General features: G+C 33.7%; 1 protein-coding gene across 1 annotated transcript in view; it reads left to right on the top strand.

Moving 5' to 3' along the window:
* Positions 1–21,364, top strand: part of DNAH8 (dynein axonemal heavy chain 8) — a 119,279-nt gene that overhangs the window by 674 nt on the left and 97,241 nt on the right. Inside the window, exons 2-18 of the mRNA XM_066316029.1 lie at positions 138–272; positions 2,484–2,568; positions 3,412–3,560; positions 4,879–5,068; positions 5,428–5,591; positions 6,577–6,753; positions 7,109–7,222; positions 9,665–9,772; positions 12,038–12,139; positions 13,428–13,574; positions 14,510–14,707; positions 15,222–15,298; positions 15,754–15,853; positions 17,989–18,108; positions 18,826–18,961; positions 19,646–19,833; positions 20,772–20,852. Coding sequence (XP_066172126.1) covers positions 138–272; positions 2,484–2,568; positions 3,412–3,560; positions 4,879–5,068; positions 5,428–5,591; positions 6,577–6,753; positions 7,109–7,222; positions 9,665–9,772; positions 12,038–12,139; positions 13,428–13,574; positions 14,510–14,707; positions 15,222–15,298; positions 15,754–15,853; positions 17,989–18,108; positions 18,826–18,961; positions 19,646–19,833; positions 20,772–20,852 — 2,271 coding nt within the window. The remainder of the gene's footprint in view (positions 1–137; positions 273–2,483; positions 2,569–3,411; positions 3,561–4,878; positions 5,069–5,427; positions 5,592–6,576; positions 6,754–7,108; positions 7,223–9,664; positions 9,773–12,037; positions 12,140–13,427; positions 13,575–14,509; positions 14,708–15,221; positions 15,299–15,753; positions 15,854–17,988; positions 18,109–18,825; positions 18,962–19,645; positions 19,834–20,771; positions 20,853–21,364) is intronic.

Here is a 21,364-nt window from a genome sequence, read left to right on the forward strand (position 1 = left end):
TATTTTTAAAGATGAGGGCATTTTGCAGCTGTAAATATAAGACAGTAGATTTCAGCATTACTTGCAAATTAAGTAGCGGGTCATTGTTGTCAGTACTTTGTGTATTTTTAGCTTGAAAGTCTTGTCTAATATTTTAGATTCAATATGAAAAAGCAAGAGAGGATCGAAGAGCAAAAGTTAATGCTTTATATAAATACATATTTGAAGTTCTCAGTGCTGTTGCAGGCTTAGACATATCAACTGTGGAAGAAATGATATTGGATGTTCCTACGGTGAGTCTGTTCTATGTGCCTGTTGATTTAAATTATTAACTAAAATATGTAGCAGATTACCCTTTTGATAGGAAGTGTTATCCGTAATTTTAATTGTTTAAGCCAGAAAATGTGATTACTAAGGCACACAAGCAATCAAAAAGGATACCTGACTAAATCTTTCATCTAAGTTTCCTGGCAGATTTGCAAATACCCCCAAGGTTTTTGATTGTGGCTTTTTATCTTTCTTACCTCAAGGTAAACATAAATACTGCTGTTATTTTGACCAAAGGATTTCTTTTCACATCTACCAGTTTCAAACAGACTTTCTTTCAGACTGACTTTATCATGTTCTAATTATGATCACTTTTCTTTGTTAGGCAAGTTCTCACTGAAATTTCAAAGGTTCTGCAAAAACGTGTAACTTATAGGAAGATTTTCAAAATTAGCATGTCATTAGTAATAAGAAGGAAGATTAATCCTCCACCATTTAAATACTGTGAAAATGTTTGAAAGACCTACAAAGCAATTACAGTTTTGAGTGCTTCATTTATGTTTGAATCGTTAAAAGATTGGGTTAAGTGGGTTTGTAGAGTGTATAAGTGTCAAACCCGTGGAACTTCTGAAAGCTTTCATTATATTTTTGTGTGTTTACTGTTGTCTTTCATGATGTTTCAAAGTGATTAAACAAACAGGAGGAAACAGTTAAACTGTACTTTTAGTAGATTATCAAAACTCAGTACAGCTGTTGTGAGAAGATATGACTTGACTTCTCTGCATTGCTGTTACTTGACTGTTGTTGCATCTGACAATGTTATTTTTGTCCATTAAGACAGATTTGACTTACCATTTAAAACTCAGCCAGATAATATCTCCTTTGATAAAACAAATCCATTCTTAGAACTTCAGTTCTAAAGTTAGAAGCGAAACTTAGCCTTAATTCAAATTTGTTAGGGTTTTGTTTGTTTATTGATATTTTTATATCATAAAATGTACTCAGCCTCGTTTGTTTATTTTTTTCCTGCATGCATAACATAGTGGTGTGCTAAATACTGTCCCTTTTTTACATTTGCTAGATGATATATGGTTTTATATCATTCTGATTTCATGTGTACTGCTGTTCTACAGAAAGTTTGACTAATCCCAACACCTGAGAAATTTTGGATTCTTGAGAGGGTTATTTTGTATTTGGTTTTGGTTTGAGTTTTCCTGTTTGTTTATTTTTGTTTGGGTTTGATAGGGTTGGGTTGGGGTTTTTTTGGCTGCCGCCAGGACCATCTGAAAATTTTTTGTGGTTGAATATTTTCCTGCTCTCAGTTTTAGTTTATTTATAAAAAAATTAGGCTCTTTGGGCTGCATCAACATTGTCACTCAACAAATTGTCGTGTGATAAATTCCAATAAACATATGTCTTTGATATCCACGAGTTAGGTTTTGCCCTTCAAAGTGTTAGCCTGCATATATATTCACATAGTGGGTGTGAGAACCACATGGACTTGAAACAGCAGCTCTTTGAAGAATCAGTAGCTGTGGGAACCCCTCACATCTTACCTTCTGTGTAGAATCATAGAAACCCAAAGTTACTGTTTGTCCTCTTCCTCGCAAGCTGGAGTGCTTCTTGTAGTAGTGAATTTTTTCCTGCTTTTTGTCACTCCACTTTCAGCACTTAAATAATTTTTTCTTTCACTGTTTTGAGGGTGAGGTTTTTTTAATGTATTTTTCTCTGTTTTAACCTTGTTTTTCACTAGTGCTGATAACAAAAGTGAAATGCACTTCTAGAACTGGCTTGCTTTTACTTTTTTTATTTTCATGCAATGTTTTCTTCTCAGAAGGATGGCTTTCAATTCTATTCACCTGAGTGTCACTCATTTTCCCATCACTGTTCTCATTCAGCTTTAATATTTGTTTATTTTGGGGAAAAAAACCCAAACATGCTCATAGGAAATACACCACAACCAGAAGTGTATTCTTTGTCCCTGAACAGATGATGCATCTCCACACATGCTTGCTAAACTTCTGACCCTTTTTTTTTTGTGATGTGAAGGAAACAGGAGATCTCACTAGCATGACTGAGTCCTTCAGTTGGACACTTCCTATCCTCTCACAATATTTGAGGATAAGCATTGCAAGCCAACAAAACTTCAAACAGTAGCATGGTCAAATTAGTTTTGCATGTCTTAAAGGCACCTAAAAATATTTTGAGTAACACGTATTCATTCTTTGATTTCACAGTTCGATCCCTTTGATTCATTTTTTGCCAAGGGAGGAAGAAAATCATTGAAAATTTTCTATCAAGAAGGAAATGCACGAGGAGCAGGTAAATGTTTAGCAACAATACAGGCATGTGTAACAGTGCATTCTCTTGTTCATTTTTTTGAGGTTTCTCGGAGTAAAATCTACTTTTGCTTGTTCAGAATTTTGCAATGTTTTGCTCTGATGACTGAAAATTCATATTTTAAATGCTTGCTTCAAGTCAAATTGTTTAGGAAAAAAATAAATCTCAATTTTCACCATTCCTGGAATAAAGACTGTAAAGTGTTATCCTGAAATAATGAATTGGTTGTGACTTTTACATACATGAGTTTTGCCCACAGTTCATTAGAAAGTTCTTTCATGTAAAGCCTGTCTCTGAATTTTCATTTATTATAAATATTTGAAAATTTTTAGGTTTCACATGCATAGTAGAGAATTATAATATAATGTCTGAAATCTCTAATGATTCATTAATTGTTCTGTTACTTATTTATATTGAGCTATCGAATTGCATAAGAATATATCCACAGAGGGCCTAAGGCCATCTCATGGTCTTTATTTTCTCACTTAGACCTGACATCTTTTTAGGTAGGATAAATGAAAATAAAGTACCTTAGTCACCAGCAGATTGTTTCAGAACTATGGGCCTGAGCAAATTCCCTTTTCAGTGCATTGCAATGTATCCAAATAGGTTTGTATGATACACGTAATACCTTTGGTGTAGGTTTTTTTCTAATAGTGTGATTAATTACAGTTACAAATTATGCTGGGTTTTTTTCTCTGACAAAAGGAGAAAATAAATTATTTATATGTTCAATTTTATATTGATTTTAAGCATTTTATAATACCCTCATTTTTAAAAAGAGTTCTATGAAATATATTTCATACCTATGAAATTCCTTTTCAGAGTGTGGTCGGGTAATTCCAGGTGTTGAAAGAGGAAGTAGAATTTTGCAATTTTATGTGGAGAAGACACCAGACAAGATAAAAGGACTCTGCTTATTTTTTGTTCGCTATAGGAATGACACATCCATAAATGATAAAACTATGCATGAGGTACTCGCTCATATATTTTAAAAACTAAAAGCAGCTATTTTTTGTTCCATTACTTTTTTCACTGTCACATAACTGAAATTACTGGTAACTGCTTTGCCCTCCGTTTTGGGTAAACAACACTGCTGAATCGCTTCAGCAAATACTTGTGAATTTAATGTCTTACAGGATTCTTGTTAAAGAAATAGACATTCATTTCTCATTCTGCTTGATCTTTTTCAAGAGGTTAAAGCTGCTGAGTATGTTCTAATTGTGGTCAAAATCCCTACACTACAAGGAAACACTGAGAAGACTTTATTGCAAATAGCAGGAGACAAAAAATTTACCTGTGCGTTTCTGGTTTATGTGTTTTGATAAATAAAATAAAAAATACACATTTATCTGGTGTAAATTATGTGGCATAAGATTTTCTGCTTTACAAGACAAATTCTCATCTAAGTGTGGGCTTCATTATTGTTCATAGCTACATGCCTTAGTCTTTGGGCAGTGCTTAAGGGACTGTAAATTGATAACTATTAGTTTTACATATGTATCTTGCAATTTGTATTATTTCAAATTCTTCAGCGAGAAAATCCATTGTTAGTTTACATGCTTTATATTTAGTATTAAAATACTCCATTCCTTTTGAGAAGTAAGAAGGTGAAAGAGAAACAACATTATTAGAAGTAAGATACAAGGTCAGTTTTTATCAAGGGCCTCAGTATTGGTCATAAATATTATTTTTCCATCAGATACTTTCCCAATTAATTACAAATGCTGAAGGGATAAAGCAAGGGCATTTATGTTCTAGGAAGTTTGTTACATGATATATGTTAATATTTCCTTATTTGGAGGACATTTAAAATACTGGAGTATTAGAAATAGTCAGACCTTGTAAAGTTTTGTTTAGGAGAGCAGGAAAACATTTAACTTGATTCAAAGTAATATATATTTAGTCAGATAATTGCTTCTAATATAATTTCAGATAAGGATATTCTGAGAGTTTTTTATTACTTGCAATTAATGTAGTACCTAATTATGGGTGAGGACCCATAATTTTCTACCATTTAAAATTTCCAAACTCTCTGTGATAGATAAATAACTGACGTAAGAAAAGCATAACTGGACAGCTTTTAAAAACTGTGTTAAATAATTAATGACTTCCCTTTTCTCTTGAAAGTACTATCTTATGGGCACACTGTAGGTGTCTTATGTAGTAATTTTTCTCTCTTTAAATTAGTTTTGTTCGTATCGGAGTGCTTTTATAAAAATATGTTGAACTTATAACACTATTTCTAGTGTGAGTTACTGCTTTGATAACAATAATATTTTTACACTGCAGGAAGTTTCCTTTGGTGTTTTGGATGCCTCTGATGGACTCCTACGTGGTGCGAAAGATGTAATAGAAAAGGTTTTTCTCCCTGCTATCCTTGAAACAAATAATTGGGGTAGCTTAGGTCAGTCCAAAGAGGATACAAAAGACAAGAAGAAATTTGTGGAAACAATTAAGAGATACATTTCATTTTTAGGAGGTAAGGATTGCATTTAGGAAACAAACTAGAGGAATTCTGTGTAAGGATTTCCATTTAAAGGCAGTAGTGTACACATGAAGAACTTTTCACATTCTGCAAGGAAATATAAAATTATTAGTTACTTGCATAGTGTATACATGGGTGGACTATTTCCTTAAGAAAATAATGACACGTTGCTTTTAAGGAGTATCACTGCATTTAAGATCAGATATTTCTGCTTTATGCAAGTGCAGTAAATTGCTATTGTATCAAAACAACACTGACTGGAGCTGTATATTTTCAAATTTAAAATGCTTTGACTGGTGGAAATTTATTTTAAATTCTTAATTGCTTCTATATTGTAATTGCCCTTTTCTCAGGTGCTGCAGCAAACATTGAAGGAACAGTTGAGTTGGAAAAAATAGATTACATTGATTTTTCTGAACTCCAGACCTTTGATAAAATAACTGCAGCTGCTGACAACTATGACACAGTTCACCAGCTAGAGGAAGTACTTATGATATGGTATAAACAAATTGAACGTGTAAGTTGTTTTAACACATCAATTCAGCATGAATATGGATAAATATTTGTAAATTATATGTGAGACTTGCCTGAAGTTAGCCAAAGGCTTCAGCTGCATCTCCACCCAAATTAAGAGAGGTGTTCTGTTTCTATTCACAAGTGAAGTTAAGTTGATAGTCCTTATGCCTTGGAATTTACAGTCTAGCAAGTATAAGAGTTTCTGAACACTTAATACACAAATAATAAGAAGAGAATGGAGGGTTGCAGGGCTAATAACACTGGTGAGGACCACATATGTGTATAGAGCATACCTAACTGTACATTACCTGTTAAATTTCTGCTGCCACTTTTGGTGGGAAGTACTGCTTTTAGAAAGATTTTTGATCAGGCCCAGCAGGGCATGCTTTATGCTGTGTAAGTCTTGCATGCTAAGGTCTCAGTTGTCTAACATATTTGTGTCTGAGACTTCCATGAAAAACAGAGAATCCTTTGTCAAAATATGAATCTGTGTAGGCAGGGACATACTCTTCTTGTAAGGCATACTATATTTAGTGTACTTAGCTCAATGGAAGAAAAATGTAAAAGACATGTAAAAGAAGCTGACTGCACATTTATCAACATAAAAATGGATAAATTTATGACTGATATCTAATAGTTTTATTAAACTAGTTCTCAAAGTTTGGAACAAATTACATTTGACGCATTTCAATTGATAGATTCTGGTTGAAGACTTATCTGTATATGCTGATATTCAGTCAGGGTATGACAGCAGTTGAATTAATTGCCTTAATTTCAGTTTAAGAATATGATTAAGTGCAATTCATACTTAGAAAGCTTTTCCAAATGGGGACAATTTTCATGTGTCAGTAACTGCAAGCTTATTCCTTTTTAAGTGAGTTTCCTCAAAAACATTTCTTCTCTATAATGACTTGTCTATTCACTGTAGTAGACATTGGATTTTTTTTTACTTTTTTTTTTTTTTTTTTTTTCCGATTGGGTTGCAGGTTCTCATTGAAAGCAAACAGTTAAGGAGAGAAGCTAAGGATTCAGGTCCACTGATGGAACTGGAAAACTGGAAATACATGTCTGCTAAATTGAACTTTATTATTGAGCAGATCAAAGGACGAAACTGTAAAGCTGTTATTAACGTTCTGAAAGTTGCACAATCTAAAGTATTAAAGGTAATTATTTTTTTCTTTTTAGTGCTGTTTTTTGCTATAAAGGTTACTGTTTGGTTTTAGGGTTTTTTTATTTCATCTAAGAGAGATTTGCTGAGGAGAATTAAAAAAGGAAAATTTAGATATGTTGCTGATCTGGTGAATGGGACACAGAACAAGACATTCTAGAGATACAGCCAAAAATGAACATAAAATACATTAGATGTGTAAAAATACAAAAAAAAAAAACCTTTTATTGCCTGCTTTGACAATATCTCGTAAGAATTCATTAACCAAAATTTACTTCTGGCAAGTCAGTGCAAGTTAAAGAAATAGTTCACTTTGTATGAAGATTTTCACAGTACTTTTTTCCCACTAGACATGGCAAGAATTAGATGGTAAAATCACAGATGCAGCAAATGAATCAAAGGACAATGTGAAGTACCTAAAGACACTTGAAAAAGTTTGTCAACCACTTTATACCACTGATGTTGTAAGTATGCCTTTCACCATTCTTTATGCATAGTTTAGGTATTTACATAGAAATCTCAGAGCAAAATAAATGTCCCTTCCTTATATTTACTCAAAAGTAATTTTTTGTAATTTAAATTTCTAATTTTCCTGATTTTTTTCTAAAAGCTTGTCAAACTAAATATTGAAGCATTATTTTATTATATATTTCATAAAATATAGTATTTTGAAATATGTATTTAGTGAATAAGCATAAATACATATGATTGTCTAATAAGTGCATTCTGCTGCTGTTATTATTTTTAAAAGTGATTAAACCAGCTACATATTTTATAATACAAAAATCTTCAAATACATCTTCCCCTGAAAATTCCGTATGTGTCAATGATCACATAACTGTAACCAAAGTACCAAAATTTCAGCTACATAGAAAATAATGAAATCTTACGAGGTCCTAAATGAGCAAACCATTTTTTTTAATATAGAATACAGTATTATCTCCTTCTATTTGCAGAAACACCTGCTGCTAGTCAGAATTTAGACAATTGGTTGTCCAGGTATACCACTCAGTGCTAGTTCAAGATACTAGTTATTTGGTATAATAACTATGAATTATTATAACATGTATTATATGTAGTATAAAGGTGTATTTTTCTAATGCTTATTGCAGAATAGGAGGAAGGGAGTAAATACTCTAGAAAAATAGTGCTCATTCTCCTTTGTTTTTGAGTCCTTCACATTTTGGTCCTATATGCCTCCAGCCCTCTGTCAGGAAGTGCTGCATTTCTTTTCAATCTCTGGCAGCTTACGATCCTACTACAAAGGTCTAACTGAGGGCAAGCAAAAGGACTTTGATAATATACCAGATAGAGCTAATATCGCATGGAATAGTATAAGAGGCAAGCATGATAAGCAGTGTCACTAAGCTCTTCAAGGTATCACTAGAGGGTGCCAGGTACCAGGCCGTAATGATGAGCTACTTCATGGGTGTTATAAAGATAAAATTCTTTTTATCATAAACAAAAACAAACATCAGTGGATGAAAACTCATTGAAGAATTAATGATTTTACTAATACGGGATAGTTAATTAGAGTGCTTTATTTAGTCTGGAACAATTTGGATACATATGAATTTCTGTTTAATCATGTTCCTGATGAAATCAAGTTAATTTAGCTAGGAATTTCTATGATGTTCAGCTTAAAAACAATGATTTCCAAGCTAAATATGTCCTGTTTTAAACAGGCCTTCATTTTGTGTAGAGTTGAATTTAGTATCTGGAATGGACAACTCTTTTATATGTTAGTGAATAAGGAATGGCATACATGTCGATTTATAATGATATTGGGTGTGTGCGTAAAATATGGTATTTAGTGTATGTAGTATCACACAGTGACATTTGTGCTGAAGTAGGCTAATATATGAAAATTCAGACTGAACGTGTAACTCAGGGCTTTGAATCAGAGAAATTTCTACACAGTCCAGTATTCGGGGTTTTATTTTTTTGTTAAGTATTGAGAAAGAAAAGCTATAGACTCAGAATTTCCCGATTCTGTTTCAAAAGTGGTGTTGGTGATGAGCAATATGGACACAGATGGTTGTTTTTATACTATAAAGCATTTATTTCACACTCTTGCTAAATGCAAATGCCATTTATGTCTATTCACAGTATGAGTTTGATTTTGCAACTCAAAGTTAATTACAGGAGCTTGGCTTCTCCATTGAAGGGTGACAGCCAAAATTACTTTCTTGATGTTCTGAATTTCAGTTTTGACAAGTCCATGATAATGTTAATGAATTATAATGTTTCACCTTTTTTCTTTTTTTCCCTCCCCATCAGAATACTTTGGAAGTGTTTGAGCTAATAAGTACTTGTAATGCCACAGTGTGATTTCAACATTGATTTCACAAAATATGTGAAAGATTTAGATATTTGATATGATGCTTGAAGGAATTAGGCATTTGTTAATGAAACTAGCATTCTGACAGTTATTTAATGAGTTTTCTGAAGAGTCTGAATGAAACACTTTATGCAAAGATTGTTATCACAATGAAAGAACATTAGCAGCCTTACTTGAAGGGGAAAAAAGCATCATCACAGGCAATTGCTGTCAGAAAAATACTTCCTATTGCACCAAAAAATGCAATCTTTAAATTTTGAATCACTGTTGAATTTTGTTCATCAAAATAGGATATTATTATTATTATTTTATCTTGTAACATCTTTAATCTGATTTGTTAGCCCATGATAAAACTTAGCCCTTTATTGTTCTTGTTAGTTGATGTTTGAAATCTTATTGAGCGTGGTTGGTCTTTTTCCGTAAGAAAACTTCTGGTAAAATGCCATGACATTTAAAGACTGATTTATGTGACTTAAGGAAATATATGACTTAGAATTTGTCAATAGAATGGAAACATAGTTGCTAAGAACAGGAAGTAATTTTTTTGTTAAAACTCTGCTTTGAGGTGTTAATGACACAGGGAATTCCAAACTTGATAAAGTCTGTACAAATGATTCACCGTGTTTCAAAATATTACAATACTTCTGAGAGAATTACATCATTGCTTATAAAGGTAAGTTTATTAATAAAATAATAATTACAAAAATTGTGTGGCTTTTCAGAAGAAAAATTAATCTTGCTTAAACAGTACAACATTTGTTTAAAATGATAAATAGTGAAGTTCTGTGCTGGAAAGGAAGAGAACTCTGTTGCTAATGAGAAGATTAAACTTGGCTTACAGACTTCTCTTCTGAAAGGAAACTTTGTTTATTCTTGATTTATCACTGTTAATTTTTTAATATTCGTGATTAATCTTCGGATCTGAATTAATCTGATCAGTTGTTTCCTAAATCACAGAATCCTCAAAGGATTTTATTCTCAGCCTCAAAGACCTAATAGCAGATGGCCATCAATCTTGCTAGGCTGTTACTCCAAAAAGTGTGAAAGAGAAAAGATTCCAGTTTTCCAAAGCAAGTCATACTTGAAAAGTTAACAGAATTTTGTATCATAAACTTTCCCTCCTCAAAGAGAAAATTCAGACTGGCTTTGTGTTTATACCAATGTCTTTTGCAGAATCCGGGTATTCTCTGCATGAAAAGATGGTTTGTATAATGGTTTTATAGCAAAGAAACCCTTCATAACTAAACCACACACCTGCAGGAAGCATTTAGAGGAAATTTACAGTAGACTCTCATTACACAGACACCTTTTTTGTTTCCTTACACCATGGGATTCAGCATAAAATTTTGTTACATTTCAATTTGGACTAGGATGTTAAGAAGTATGCACTCTTTTGAATGTGTATCTATTCATGGCCGTGGCTGTTTTCTATATGTTGTGTTAGGTATATTGTATTGCCTGTCATATAATGGGTCTTGATATGTTTTTATATTGACTCTTGCTACTGTCTATTATTAAATGGTCTAAGGGAGTATTTCACTACAGAGGCTAATAACAAACTGGTTACATGAAACTGTGCTTGAATAGCAAGGAAAAAAAAATCTGTATTTTAATCCAGTTGTTTAAGATCCCTATTTATTGTTTGTTTCCATTTAATGATCATCAGAAGTGACACTATCTCCAACTTCATCAGTAATTTTCTTGAAGTTTGAGGCCGCCTTTGGTATGGCTGTTTCCAGTCTTTTTTCAGTTAGGGATATTTAAGACCTGCTTTTACAGTACTGTCATGTCAATGTTGCCTTTTTCCCAACCTGGAAATGAAACTCGAGCTAATTTTAATAAGAAGGTAATGAAAGAGGATCTTTAATGAAGGCCTTCAGAGGGAGTTACGGAAAGATGTCTGCAAAAGCCCACTCCTACAGGGATGAGTACACATTTATAGCTTTCAGGAAATAAACATAATAGATAAAAAACACCTATTAGGAGGACAAGTGGTGATGCAGTTTTCCTCCAGGTCAAGCTCCTTCTCTGGAGCCCCTCCTTCAGCACTAGTTGTACTTTGTCCATGAGAATGTATCTGGAAGAGTTATTCTCGGCCTTGGTTCCCAGGAAGAACCAAGATAGCACAGGAGCCTTGTACCTCCCAGGGCTTGGAGCTCTGGGATTTTCTTTTTCTTTCTGCTTAGGGAAAGTTTGTTTCTGCTTAGAGAATGCCATGGAAAAGTTCTGGAAAAACTAGCTACTAATACAATAGGTGACAGGGTTACAAGTATACGTGTGAGCAATATAGAGAACATACAAAAGAAAAAAGGCAAAACCCAAACAGCATCATCAGGAGAATTGTTTTGAATTGTTCATATTATTTAATAGACAAAAAAAATTATCTACTTGTAGCTGTTCTTTCTGGTATGTCTTCTATATCTGTTTATACTCCTCTCTTTCTGTAATTATTAACTTTAGATTTTTGTGGTTGAGAAGTAGAAGAATGTTTTTTTTTTCCTTTTTATAGCCACATGAAATTAAGGTAAAGACATTCTGCTAGGATACTTTTTTTTTTAAGGGCAGTCTTTAAATAAGTGCTGCAAAGTGTAAAGGCAACAATGTATCTGAAGAATAGTTGGGATTCAATAAATTCTTTTCGTTCTTGAATTTTGATTGATGACATTCTGTGTTTATGTATTACTGAACTTACAGGATTTACAAATATATCCTGGAGTGTACATATACTTCTGGGCGTGCTCTCAGAGTTTTTGTAGGGTGTTTGTTGTATATATTACATATATTTTTTAGCCACTATTATTTCCAAAAATGAAATTTATTCCAAATCTGATTTTATTAACACATGTATATGAGAATTTTATTAGCTTTTGTGAAACAGGCAATTAACAGGTTAAGCTTAAAATTACTGTGAAACTTTGTTTTCATTTGTCTGCCCTAGGTTACAAACCAAATGGTCACAACATGTAAAGCATACATTACAGATGCTGGCTTGAATCGACTCTGGGATCAAGAGACACCAATAGTCATTGGAAAAATCAATGTTTGTATTTTCATGTTTTATTATTTACATGTCAAACCTATTTACCTGTTGATATCATAAGGAAGTCCATATCAATATGTATTAAGTGCTTCACACCTCTTGGCTTTTTAAATTTAATGATGCTTTGAATGTTTTCCCAATTCTTAGCCCATGGGCATTGTTGAAATTTAAATAGCTTCATCTTTGTTGGTGTGGTCTGTCACTGACCTTGGAATTGACATCTTTGCTTTATGTGCAACCAAGGAATTAATATTCCCCATTTTTCCATCTTGAGGAAGAGGGGCTATGGATGAGGGTGTAGCTGTGATTTGGTACCATCTTCCTCTACCATGGAAAATCTGATATTTTAATAGACCCTGACTTTGTTACAGTAGTTGCTTTCCATACAAGATTTCCTTGGCATACCATGAAAGGTCAGTGTTAAGATAGTCTTCCTCTTCTTCATCTGTTCTATTAAGGACAATAAGCGAATGCAATATGCAATGGCAAAATACGTGCAGCTGTGTGAATACTGGTTGCCAATGTTAACTTCATTTCCGCCTTATCCTTTTCCAGACCTCAGTTACTGAGTTCCTGTCTTCCCCCAAAGGCATAGAATACAGGGGAAGAATCACTCCAATAGTTCTTCTGGCCACACTATTGCTAGTAGAGGCCAGGATGCCATTGCCCTTCTTGCCCACGTGAGCACACTGCTGGCTCGTGTTCAGTCTGACATCAGTACCTCCAGGTCCCTTTCTGCCTGGCCAATGTCCAGCCACTCTGTCCTCAGGCTGTAGTGCTGCAGGGGCTTGTTGTTGCCACAGTGCAGGACACAGCACTTGGTCTTGTTAAACAGCAAATTGTTGGATTCAGTCCATTTATCCAGCCTGTCGAGGTCCCTCTGCAGAGCCCTCCTACCCTCCAGCAGATGGACACTGGAACCCACATCTGCGAATTGGCTGATGGTGGATTCGATCCCCTCATCCAAATCATCAATAAAGATATTAAATAGGACTGGGCCCAGCATTGATCCCTGGAGACACCCCTAGTAGCTGGCTGTCAACTGGATGCAACACCATTCATCACCACTCTCTGGTTCACTGTACTGTTCTGCTGTATGTTCATTCATGTGTTGCAAACACTTTCTTCAGATACTGAGAGAAAACCAACTGTATTTAAATTGTCGTTGCCTATTGATTGAAACCAGATAAAGGGATAACTAATGGCTTTGGAATGTCTATAGGTTTGGGTTCTCTAGTCCCTCACTCATGAGCATAATAAATATGGTATTTATTCCTTCACATTTTAGGATTGCATATGTCTATTGAAAGGATATCAGAAATGCTTCCGTGAATCTAGACAAGAGACTTCAGAACATCTGGGAGAAAAAGCATTGGAAGTATCAGAAATGTACATTTTTGGAAAATCTGAAGCTTTTTGTAGGAGATTAGAAAAAGTGAGTATATTGGGTGCTATTATTATTGGTAAAGAAGTGTCTCTCCAGAGAACAATGTAAAAAGTTGATGCTTGCCAACATACATTCTTTTAATAATCTTTTGAAGGAGTCTATAACTCTCTGTTGAGAGAATTTAGGCACTTCCACAGAGTAAGTTGTTCCAACGCTTGATGCTATTACCTCAAAATTGCCTTCTCAACTTGTCAATTTATCTCTTCTAGTGTGGAGAGAAATAACCTGATGGATCTAGACTTAGATCATTATTTTAAGAGGTTTAAATTATATGAAAAATAACACACTTTTGGTTTTTTTGAATGGCATTAAAAGCTCATGTTTACTGCCAAACATTCTTGCCAAAATTCAAACAATTCCTCAGATGATTCTGCTGCTTCTTGTGGTCTTAACATTTAGCTTGGTAATGCATTGAAGGGATTTTAAATAACATTATTGAGTGGAAAAGGTAATAGATGTTTCTTGGTACAGAATAAGGTCAGACAAGGGATAAGATGTAATCACAAGGTAGGAATTTTGTGAGTCTTTGATGTATTTCTTCATCACTCAATATGCATACAAATTTGTAGGGATGGATTTTTTTATTCTTTGAGATATCTTTTTGTCATAAGTATGTATATGCCATGTACATACTCCTTTTCCATATTATCCTATTGGATCTAGCAGTAAAACATAAAAATCCCTCTTTATCATTAAGAAAAACAAAGGTTATTTTACTTTGTGTTGAGTTGTGATGAGAACTGATGTTGAAAACTGAACTAATCACGCTTCCATTACTAAAGATACTTGACTCAGAAACAACACATTTGTGATTGAAGTAGCTGGAGGAGTGGCTGTTGCTTACCTTATTTTGCTCAAGTTTTAGTTTATAGAGGAAATAAAAGGAATTCATTATGAGCAGGAATATAATATCTTTATTTCAGATAATGAAGATGATAGCCATAGAACAGAATTTTAATGCACTGACTCAGTGTGCAGTTGAAGGTATAGATCTTATGGCAGTAAAATTCAAAAATATCTACCACATTTTTCAAAAGAAACCATATGATACCCTTGATCCAACAGTAACAGAATTTGATGTGGATTTTGTGAAATTTATGTCAGAAGTTGAACGTTTAGAGGTAAGTAATATTATGACCTATTAAAGCTTACTTGGGAAATAATCTATTGAATCATTAAGACTTGAATTTGGAACACGGTAAATTGTTTTTCTAAAGAGCATGGAGTTTGTGTTTGTCTGGAGGGAGGCTTTTTCCATTCCTTCTCCTTCTTTCAAAGGAAGGTGTAAAATATATCAAACAGTGCTCACAGATGAGCTCTGCAGGCAAAATGACAAAAATTATGAGACCTGACAGAATGATCTATCTGGAAGGTTTTTATTAGCCTGAAGGAATGTGGTCAGATTTTGGGCAGAACAAAGCTGCAACTAATTTGCTTATTTCATAGAATGGTATGATATTTTAGAGATTATTTGACTGAAACTAAGTATTTATTAATTATATTAAGCATGGCCTGATGAAGGCTGCTATTTTGTGCTTTAAGTAGTAACAATTTCAGATGCTACTATGTTAAGAAAATATCATCAAAATACTGTACTCTGACCTGAAAAAACAGTCTGAATTATCTATTCTTTAGACACAGCTACAGAATTTTATGCGTACCTGTTTTCGGAAAATTTTGTCTTCACAGAATTCACTTCAGTTACTTCAAAGGTATTGGCAACTATGTCTTAAAATATTTTAAAATAACTTGAAATTACTGATTAGCACAACTTAAACAGCCTAAAATTTGCTAATTTTAGAAAAAAGGGCCTGATTGAGAATTTTTCATTACTGGTATTCTGAACCACATAACCATGATAAAATATATCTTTTATCTCAAGGGAATAAATATATTCTGTTTCTTAATTTCATTAGAATATTTTTATACACAAAAGGATACTAAAGGAAAGGGCTAAAACATACTAGGCAACAGCAACCAAAATACCCACCAGGGCAGAAATTTTCTACTTGTTTAAACATCCTCAAAGCAGAAAAGTTTTCCTGATTCAAAAGAATTTCCTACATTTTTGCTTATTTCACTTTATGTAATATGTGTATTCCCCAAAATAAATTAAAACTATTACTATTTTAGAAATGTTATTTTTGGATGCTAATTTTTAATACAGGTTTCAACATCTGAATATGCCCTGCCTTCAAGAAGAAATAGCATGCACAGTTGGTTGTATTCTTCAACATTATGTTGCAGAACTTGAAGCTACTAAAAAGGTATTTAATTCCCTTTCAGTAAGTTGTAAACATTGTGTTAAAATAGGAGCAAGCATTTTATTAGGAATAATTTTTATTTATTCTGCCTATTGCACTAATTTACTCCCAATTCGCAATTTATCTTCTGTTTTCCTGTTACAGGAAAGGCCTTAGTGGGTGGACAACACAATATGCATAATAGCTCTTGAAGGCAAATTTGCCATCACAATTTTACTTTATGAACCAAAATGTTTTCTGTTATTCCATCATCAATTAAATTTAAAGAAGCATGTTCTTTACTGGCTGTGTACATTGCTTGCATGTACCTTTCGGTTAATTTGCATTTATAAGTAGCTATTGTCAAATGTTGTGGCAGCATAAAATACATGATATATAGGTGAGTTGCATTTATGTTCATTATAAAGTAATTTTTTCATTATTTTTGTAGTACACCCTGACTGAAGTAAAGATGAGAATTAAGTTCTGGGAACTGCTCATATCACTTGACTGTAAACTTTTACTTTGTCTGTAAAATAAACATCTACATCAGAACTAGATGTCTGAACTTTCCTTCTACTCAAGAAAGAAAGAATGAATTACTCCAGAGTGAGTTAATCTGATCAATTTTATATAGTGTCCTGAAGATTTAAATAATTCCCTCCAAATGACCCATTTTTCTTCAATGAATATAAAGGGAATCTGGAAAACCAGACTGTTGAAAAAGTTTTTTGAGATGTTTACATTTTGTAAGATCGATGATAGAAGTTTACATGAGGAGCCAATATCTATAAACTCTGCATTTATTAGAAATTTTTTCCTCCAAACAGTGACTTAAAACTGTAGCCTATCAAAACTGCTCTGAAAAACTCTTTACAGCGTCCTTTCCTTACCTGCACACTGTATGTAACAATCTCTGAACCCCTAATTACTGGCTTAACTAGATGAACAGATTTTCAGCAGCATTGCTTGCTTAAAAAAAAAATCATATAGCCCACTCTTAGCTGTATTTTCCCAGGCAAAAGAAAAATAGGTAGATTTACTGAGAGGGTTTCATCCAGGTGAGTTCCTCTCAAGGTCGCCATGAAGCTCCTTGGATTTCTTTGGTTGGGTCTGTGCAGGAGACAGGGTAGGGCTAAGAAGTCATGCTCGTTCATGAAGAGTTGTGTCATCACACAGTCTGTGTTGTCACAGCCTGAGTTCACATGCCTAAAGCTGGGTTGATACAGATACTCCTTTCTTCTGTCAAAGAACATGTCTTGATTCTACTGACTAGTTGTAACTTTTTATTTATCTCTAATACTTATTAGATATTTCTAGATTTCCTTTTATCTTTGCACAGCAAGTTATTTCTAATAAGAAGTTGCTCCTACTGCAGTGCTGGTTCTAAAGTGATTGAATACTTTGTTAATGCACATTTTGTACAGTATAAAATTAGGCTTTTTTTTTTCACTGTTATGTAGCCATTCACTGAGCAGGGGACGTTTTTCTCATCTTGGGCACAGATAAAAGCATGGGCTGTGTATCCAGGAGTATCTACATGCATTTTGATTAGAAGTTAGTGGAAAAGTGCAGATGATAGTACTAAATTATCCTGATTTGGAAGGGACCCACAAAAACAATTTAGTCCAAATTCTGCAATGTTATCTAATAGTCAGATATGTGTGTCTGAAGAACAATATTAAATTTTCTCTTCAGGAAAAAGCTCTCTGTTAATCTAGATTGGGCCTTTCCTGAGGCCAGTTCCCAAGCAAAGGAGGAAAAGCCCCATAAGGATTCATCTGACACCACTTTCTTAAACAGCTTGTTTTCACAGCAAATGGCTTCAAAGTCAGGTGTCAGACATGATCCTGGCTGCTCAGCCCCGGCGTTTACAATGCCTTTTGGTGCACTCAGGAGTCTGTCATAAGTAAGCACAGCTGAGAAACAGCATGAGATAATGGAGACAGGAGAGGTACTAGCATTGATGTGTGTGCATCTTTGAAGCATACCAAGTCAGGGAAGAAATGCATTTTTCTCTCCATGAACTGTTGTGTGACTCCACGTGAATTTAGTCTATTTGGGAGGAGGAAGAAATTGTGGTACTTGAGACAACAGTTTAGCATTTCAATAGATTTTTTAATACATGTGTTTAATGATATTGTTCTTACTTATTGTAGCTTTACCAAACTCAGAAAGATGACCCTCCTCTTGCTCGAAACATGCCACCTATTGCAGGAAGGATACTGTGGGTGAGACAGCTATTCAGAAGGATAAATGAACCAATCACCTATTTCCATGTAAGTTGATGTGCCAAAAAAATTAGATGTTTTCTGTGATCTGTCTTACTTCAGTAGAGTGATCATAAAGTTTATAGTTATGATTATGTCACTTGTTGTATGTTAAGCAACTTTTTTTTGGTATGTTTATACTGCTCTGCAGTAACCCTTGTTGTAGACCTGAGATGTAGTGTTGGAATAAAACAGACTAGACAATTTCAGTTGAAAATAATCTTGAAGAATTCTTGAAATGTTTGAGTGTTTCTTCTACAAAGCATCTAGGGTCTCATGCTAAGTTAACTTCTATGTGAGTGAGATTTTCACTTTCTGTTTCCCTCAAATGTGGATAATGACCATCTAAATCTGTTCCATGGAAAACAGGCATAAATATCATTACTGATTATAAAAGGAAACTTTTACAATAAATTTTCAGTTATTCAATTTTGAGTAGAACTGAGTATCCATTTCACTGTGAACTGCAGGTTATAACAGTATATTGAAGTAATTGCTCTTACTGATGTTAAATACTTAGTATTTATTCCTTACAAGTTCTTACTGACTTTATTGCCCTGTAAATTTGAATCATAAATATTTGATACAGTTTTTAAGAACTCTGTCCGTATTTTTCATAGTATTAACCTACACTATATATATATATGAAAGTTAAATTGAAAAAAACCCAAGTGGTACGTGTGATTTTGGATGTAGTTTTAATTAGAATGCACTGTGTTTTAATAGAAACATTCAGATATCTTGGCAAGTCCAGAAGGTAAAGCAGTTGTTCAATCATACAACAAACTTGCATATGTATTGGTGGAGTTCGAGGTAGTCTATCATGATGCATGGATGAAGGAAATTTCACAATTACAATATCGTAAGTAATTAAGTATGTACTTGCTTCTTTAAATTGTTGTTGAATAAATAAGTCAGATAGTTGTCTAAAGCCTCAGTTACCCTTAAAATGTGCAAATTAGCCATGATGCAGTTGGCAGGCTCAGTAATGCAATCTCAGTGCCTTACTGACCTTGATACTTGGTTCTGATGCAGAGGATTGCAGATTTGGTGCACTGTTCAAGAGATGACTGCAAGCACTAGTGACATAAATTTAAGATACAGATAACTTTGGTGTTTAAATTCTCTACACATACTATTTAATAATTCTTTCTGAGTTTTTTTCTGGTATAATAATTCATAAGTTTGTATTGCCCCTCTAAGGATGAGTATTACTTAATGTCTAGAAATGTTTGATATCCAAGTGTTATGTTTCCTGGTCCTCAGAGAATTAATTTCATTATTTTTTAACTTGGGCTGAGAAAAATTATGACACAAATAAGACCAGATCTGAGGCTTGTTTAGTTTATGAAGAGAAAGGCAGAAGGTTAATATGATGGAAGTCGGTCACATATTTTCTTTAACTGAAAACAACATGAAGCTGTTTCACAAGTAACCCTACATAATTAATCACTATATTTTCATATTAGAAATCTGGATTTCATAATAATTTATAGAATTTAAGCAATTGTTTGTCTTAGAAACTGATACTAGAATGTCTTTACAGCCTTACAATCCACAATACTTGTGCGTCATCCTACAACTGAGAAGTTCCTGGTTAATTTTGATCCCCAAATTCTAGAGATTGTGCGAGAGACAAAATGTATGATGAAGCTGGGTCTGGAAGTACCAGAGCAAGCAATAAAGATAGCAATAATAGAAAATAAATTGAAGTCAAACAAGTTGCAGTTAGAGGTAAACTTGAAAATTATTGCTGTTGAAAAAAATTAAAAAGGAAATGTGTTTAAACATAAATTTTATTTTTTTTTTCTATAACTAAAGATTAAAGCTGGGTAAGATGTAGTTTCAGGTAAATTTGCAGAATGCACAGGTGGACATAGAAAAACACATTTCAAAGTCCCCTGCTAAGTCCTGTGTGGGCTGGTAGATTCTTAAATAAATATAAGAATATATATTTCATATACTCAATGGCACACTAAGTATACTTTGGTCATGAAATAATTTAGCTATACAAAAAAGTTTTCTCAGTCTGAAAATCAGTAAAATGCAGTTTTTTAGAGCTTTTGAGAAGAAATACTTGAGTTAATCTGGTTTGGAATATATGATGAGTCACAGAAATGTGAAGAATTTTGCAGGTTTCATGAAAAAGAAGTTACATTTGTAATACCTACTGTAGTCTCTCCTATGGTGTTATTTCAGGGAGCCTGTATCTTTGGGATGAGGTGCATCATACAAGACTTTTCTGTATGTGTGTATGCATATGGCATAAGACAAGAGGATATTTTTTAAATGAGTTCACACCTGATTTAAGCACCTAAACCATATGATACTCAATTTTAAGAAGATATTGCAAGTCACAGTCACTAAAGCTCAAGCTCTCTTTAGTTCTAGAGAAAGGTCATTATTTTTCTAGCTTTGTGCCTTAAGAAAGTGCTGCACAAAGGTGGTTCTCATTCCTCCTTCTACAGCATGATACAAATTCATTACATCCCAGAAATGATGTTCATAGGTATATAAAGTCTATGCAAAATTCTACAATTATTTTCAAATACAGCATTGTGCTGCTTTCAGGATCTTTTTTCAGATGATTTGACTGTATGACAAACTGTTTTCCTGAGTAAAAAAATGCTTGAAATATTCTGCTTGACACTACCCTTTCTAATAATCAACAGGGTGTTGTCCAGTCTTACGAAGATTTGTGTACAAGAACACCAAACATATTTGTAAATCTGCTGGCACCAAAAGCAGAAAAGGTTTGTATTGCTGCATGCACTTCAGTATACCTTATAAGAAGTTAAAATAACTTAATAATAATTTATAATCCTGAAATATTTAGATGGATCTGCATGTTGCAAGCGTAATGGATTTTACTGAGACCTTTAAGGCTAAAAATTTGTTCCTTGCATCCTTCATGCAGTTCTCAAACAATGTGTCTTACATTATTGTAAAACAAATAATGTGTTTTACAATCAAATAATCTTAGTGCCTATGAGATAGAAGACCAGTAGAACAAAATATATGGTCTTTGATGTCTATTTATCTCAACAAATCTCTGGCTTTAACATGGAAGTATGCTCTGAAAGAATTAATAACCTTGTAAATTGAGTGAAATCTTGAAATGTTGCACTATGATGTTTTATGCTACACTAAAGGTACAGTTTTATTGCAGATGCAGAATGTCTGTCCCACAAGTCACTTTGTTTTGCCAGACATTTACAAGTGTGTGTATGTGACTGTTCTAAGTAACTCTCCCTGTTTTGGGTGT

The sequence above is a fragment of the Sylvia atricapilla genome, chromosome 3 (assembly GCF_009819655.1).
Source record: "Sylvia atricapilla isolate bSylAtr1 chromosome 3, bSylAtr1.pri, whole genome shotgun sequence".
Taxonomy (NCBI): Eukaryota; Metazoa; Chordata; class Aves; order Passeriformes; family Sylviidae; genus Sylvia; species Sylvia atricapilla.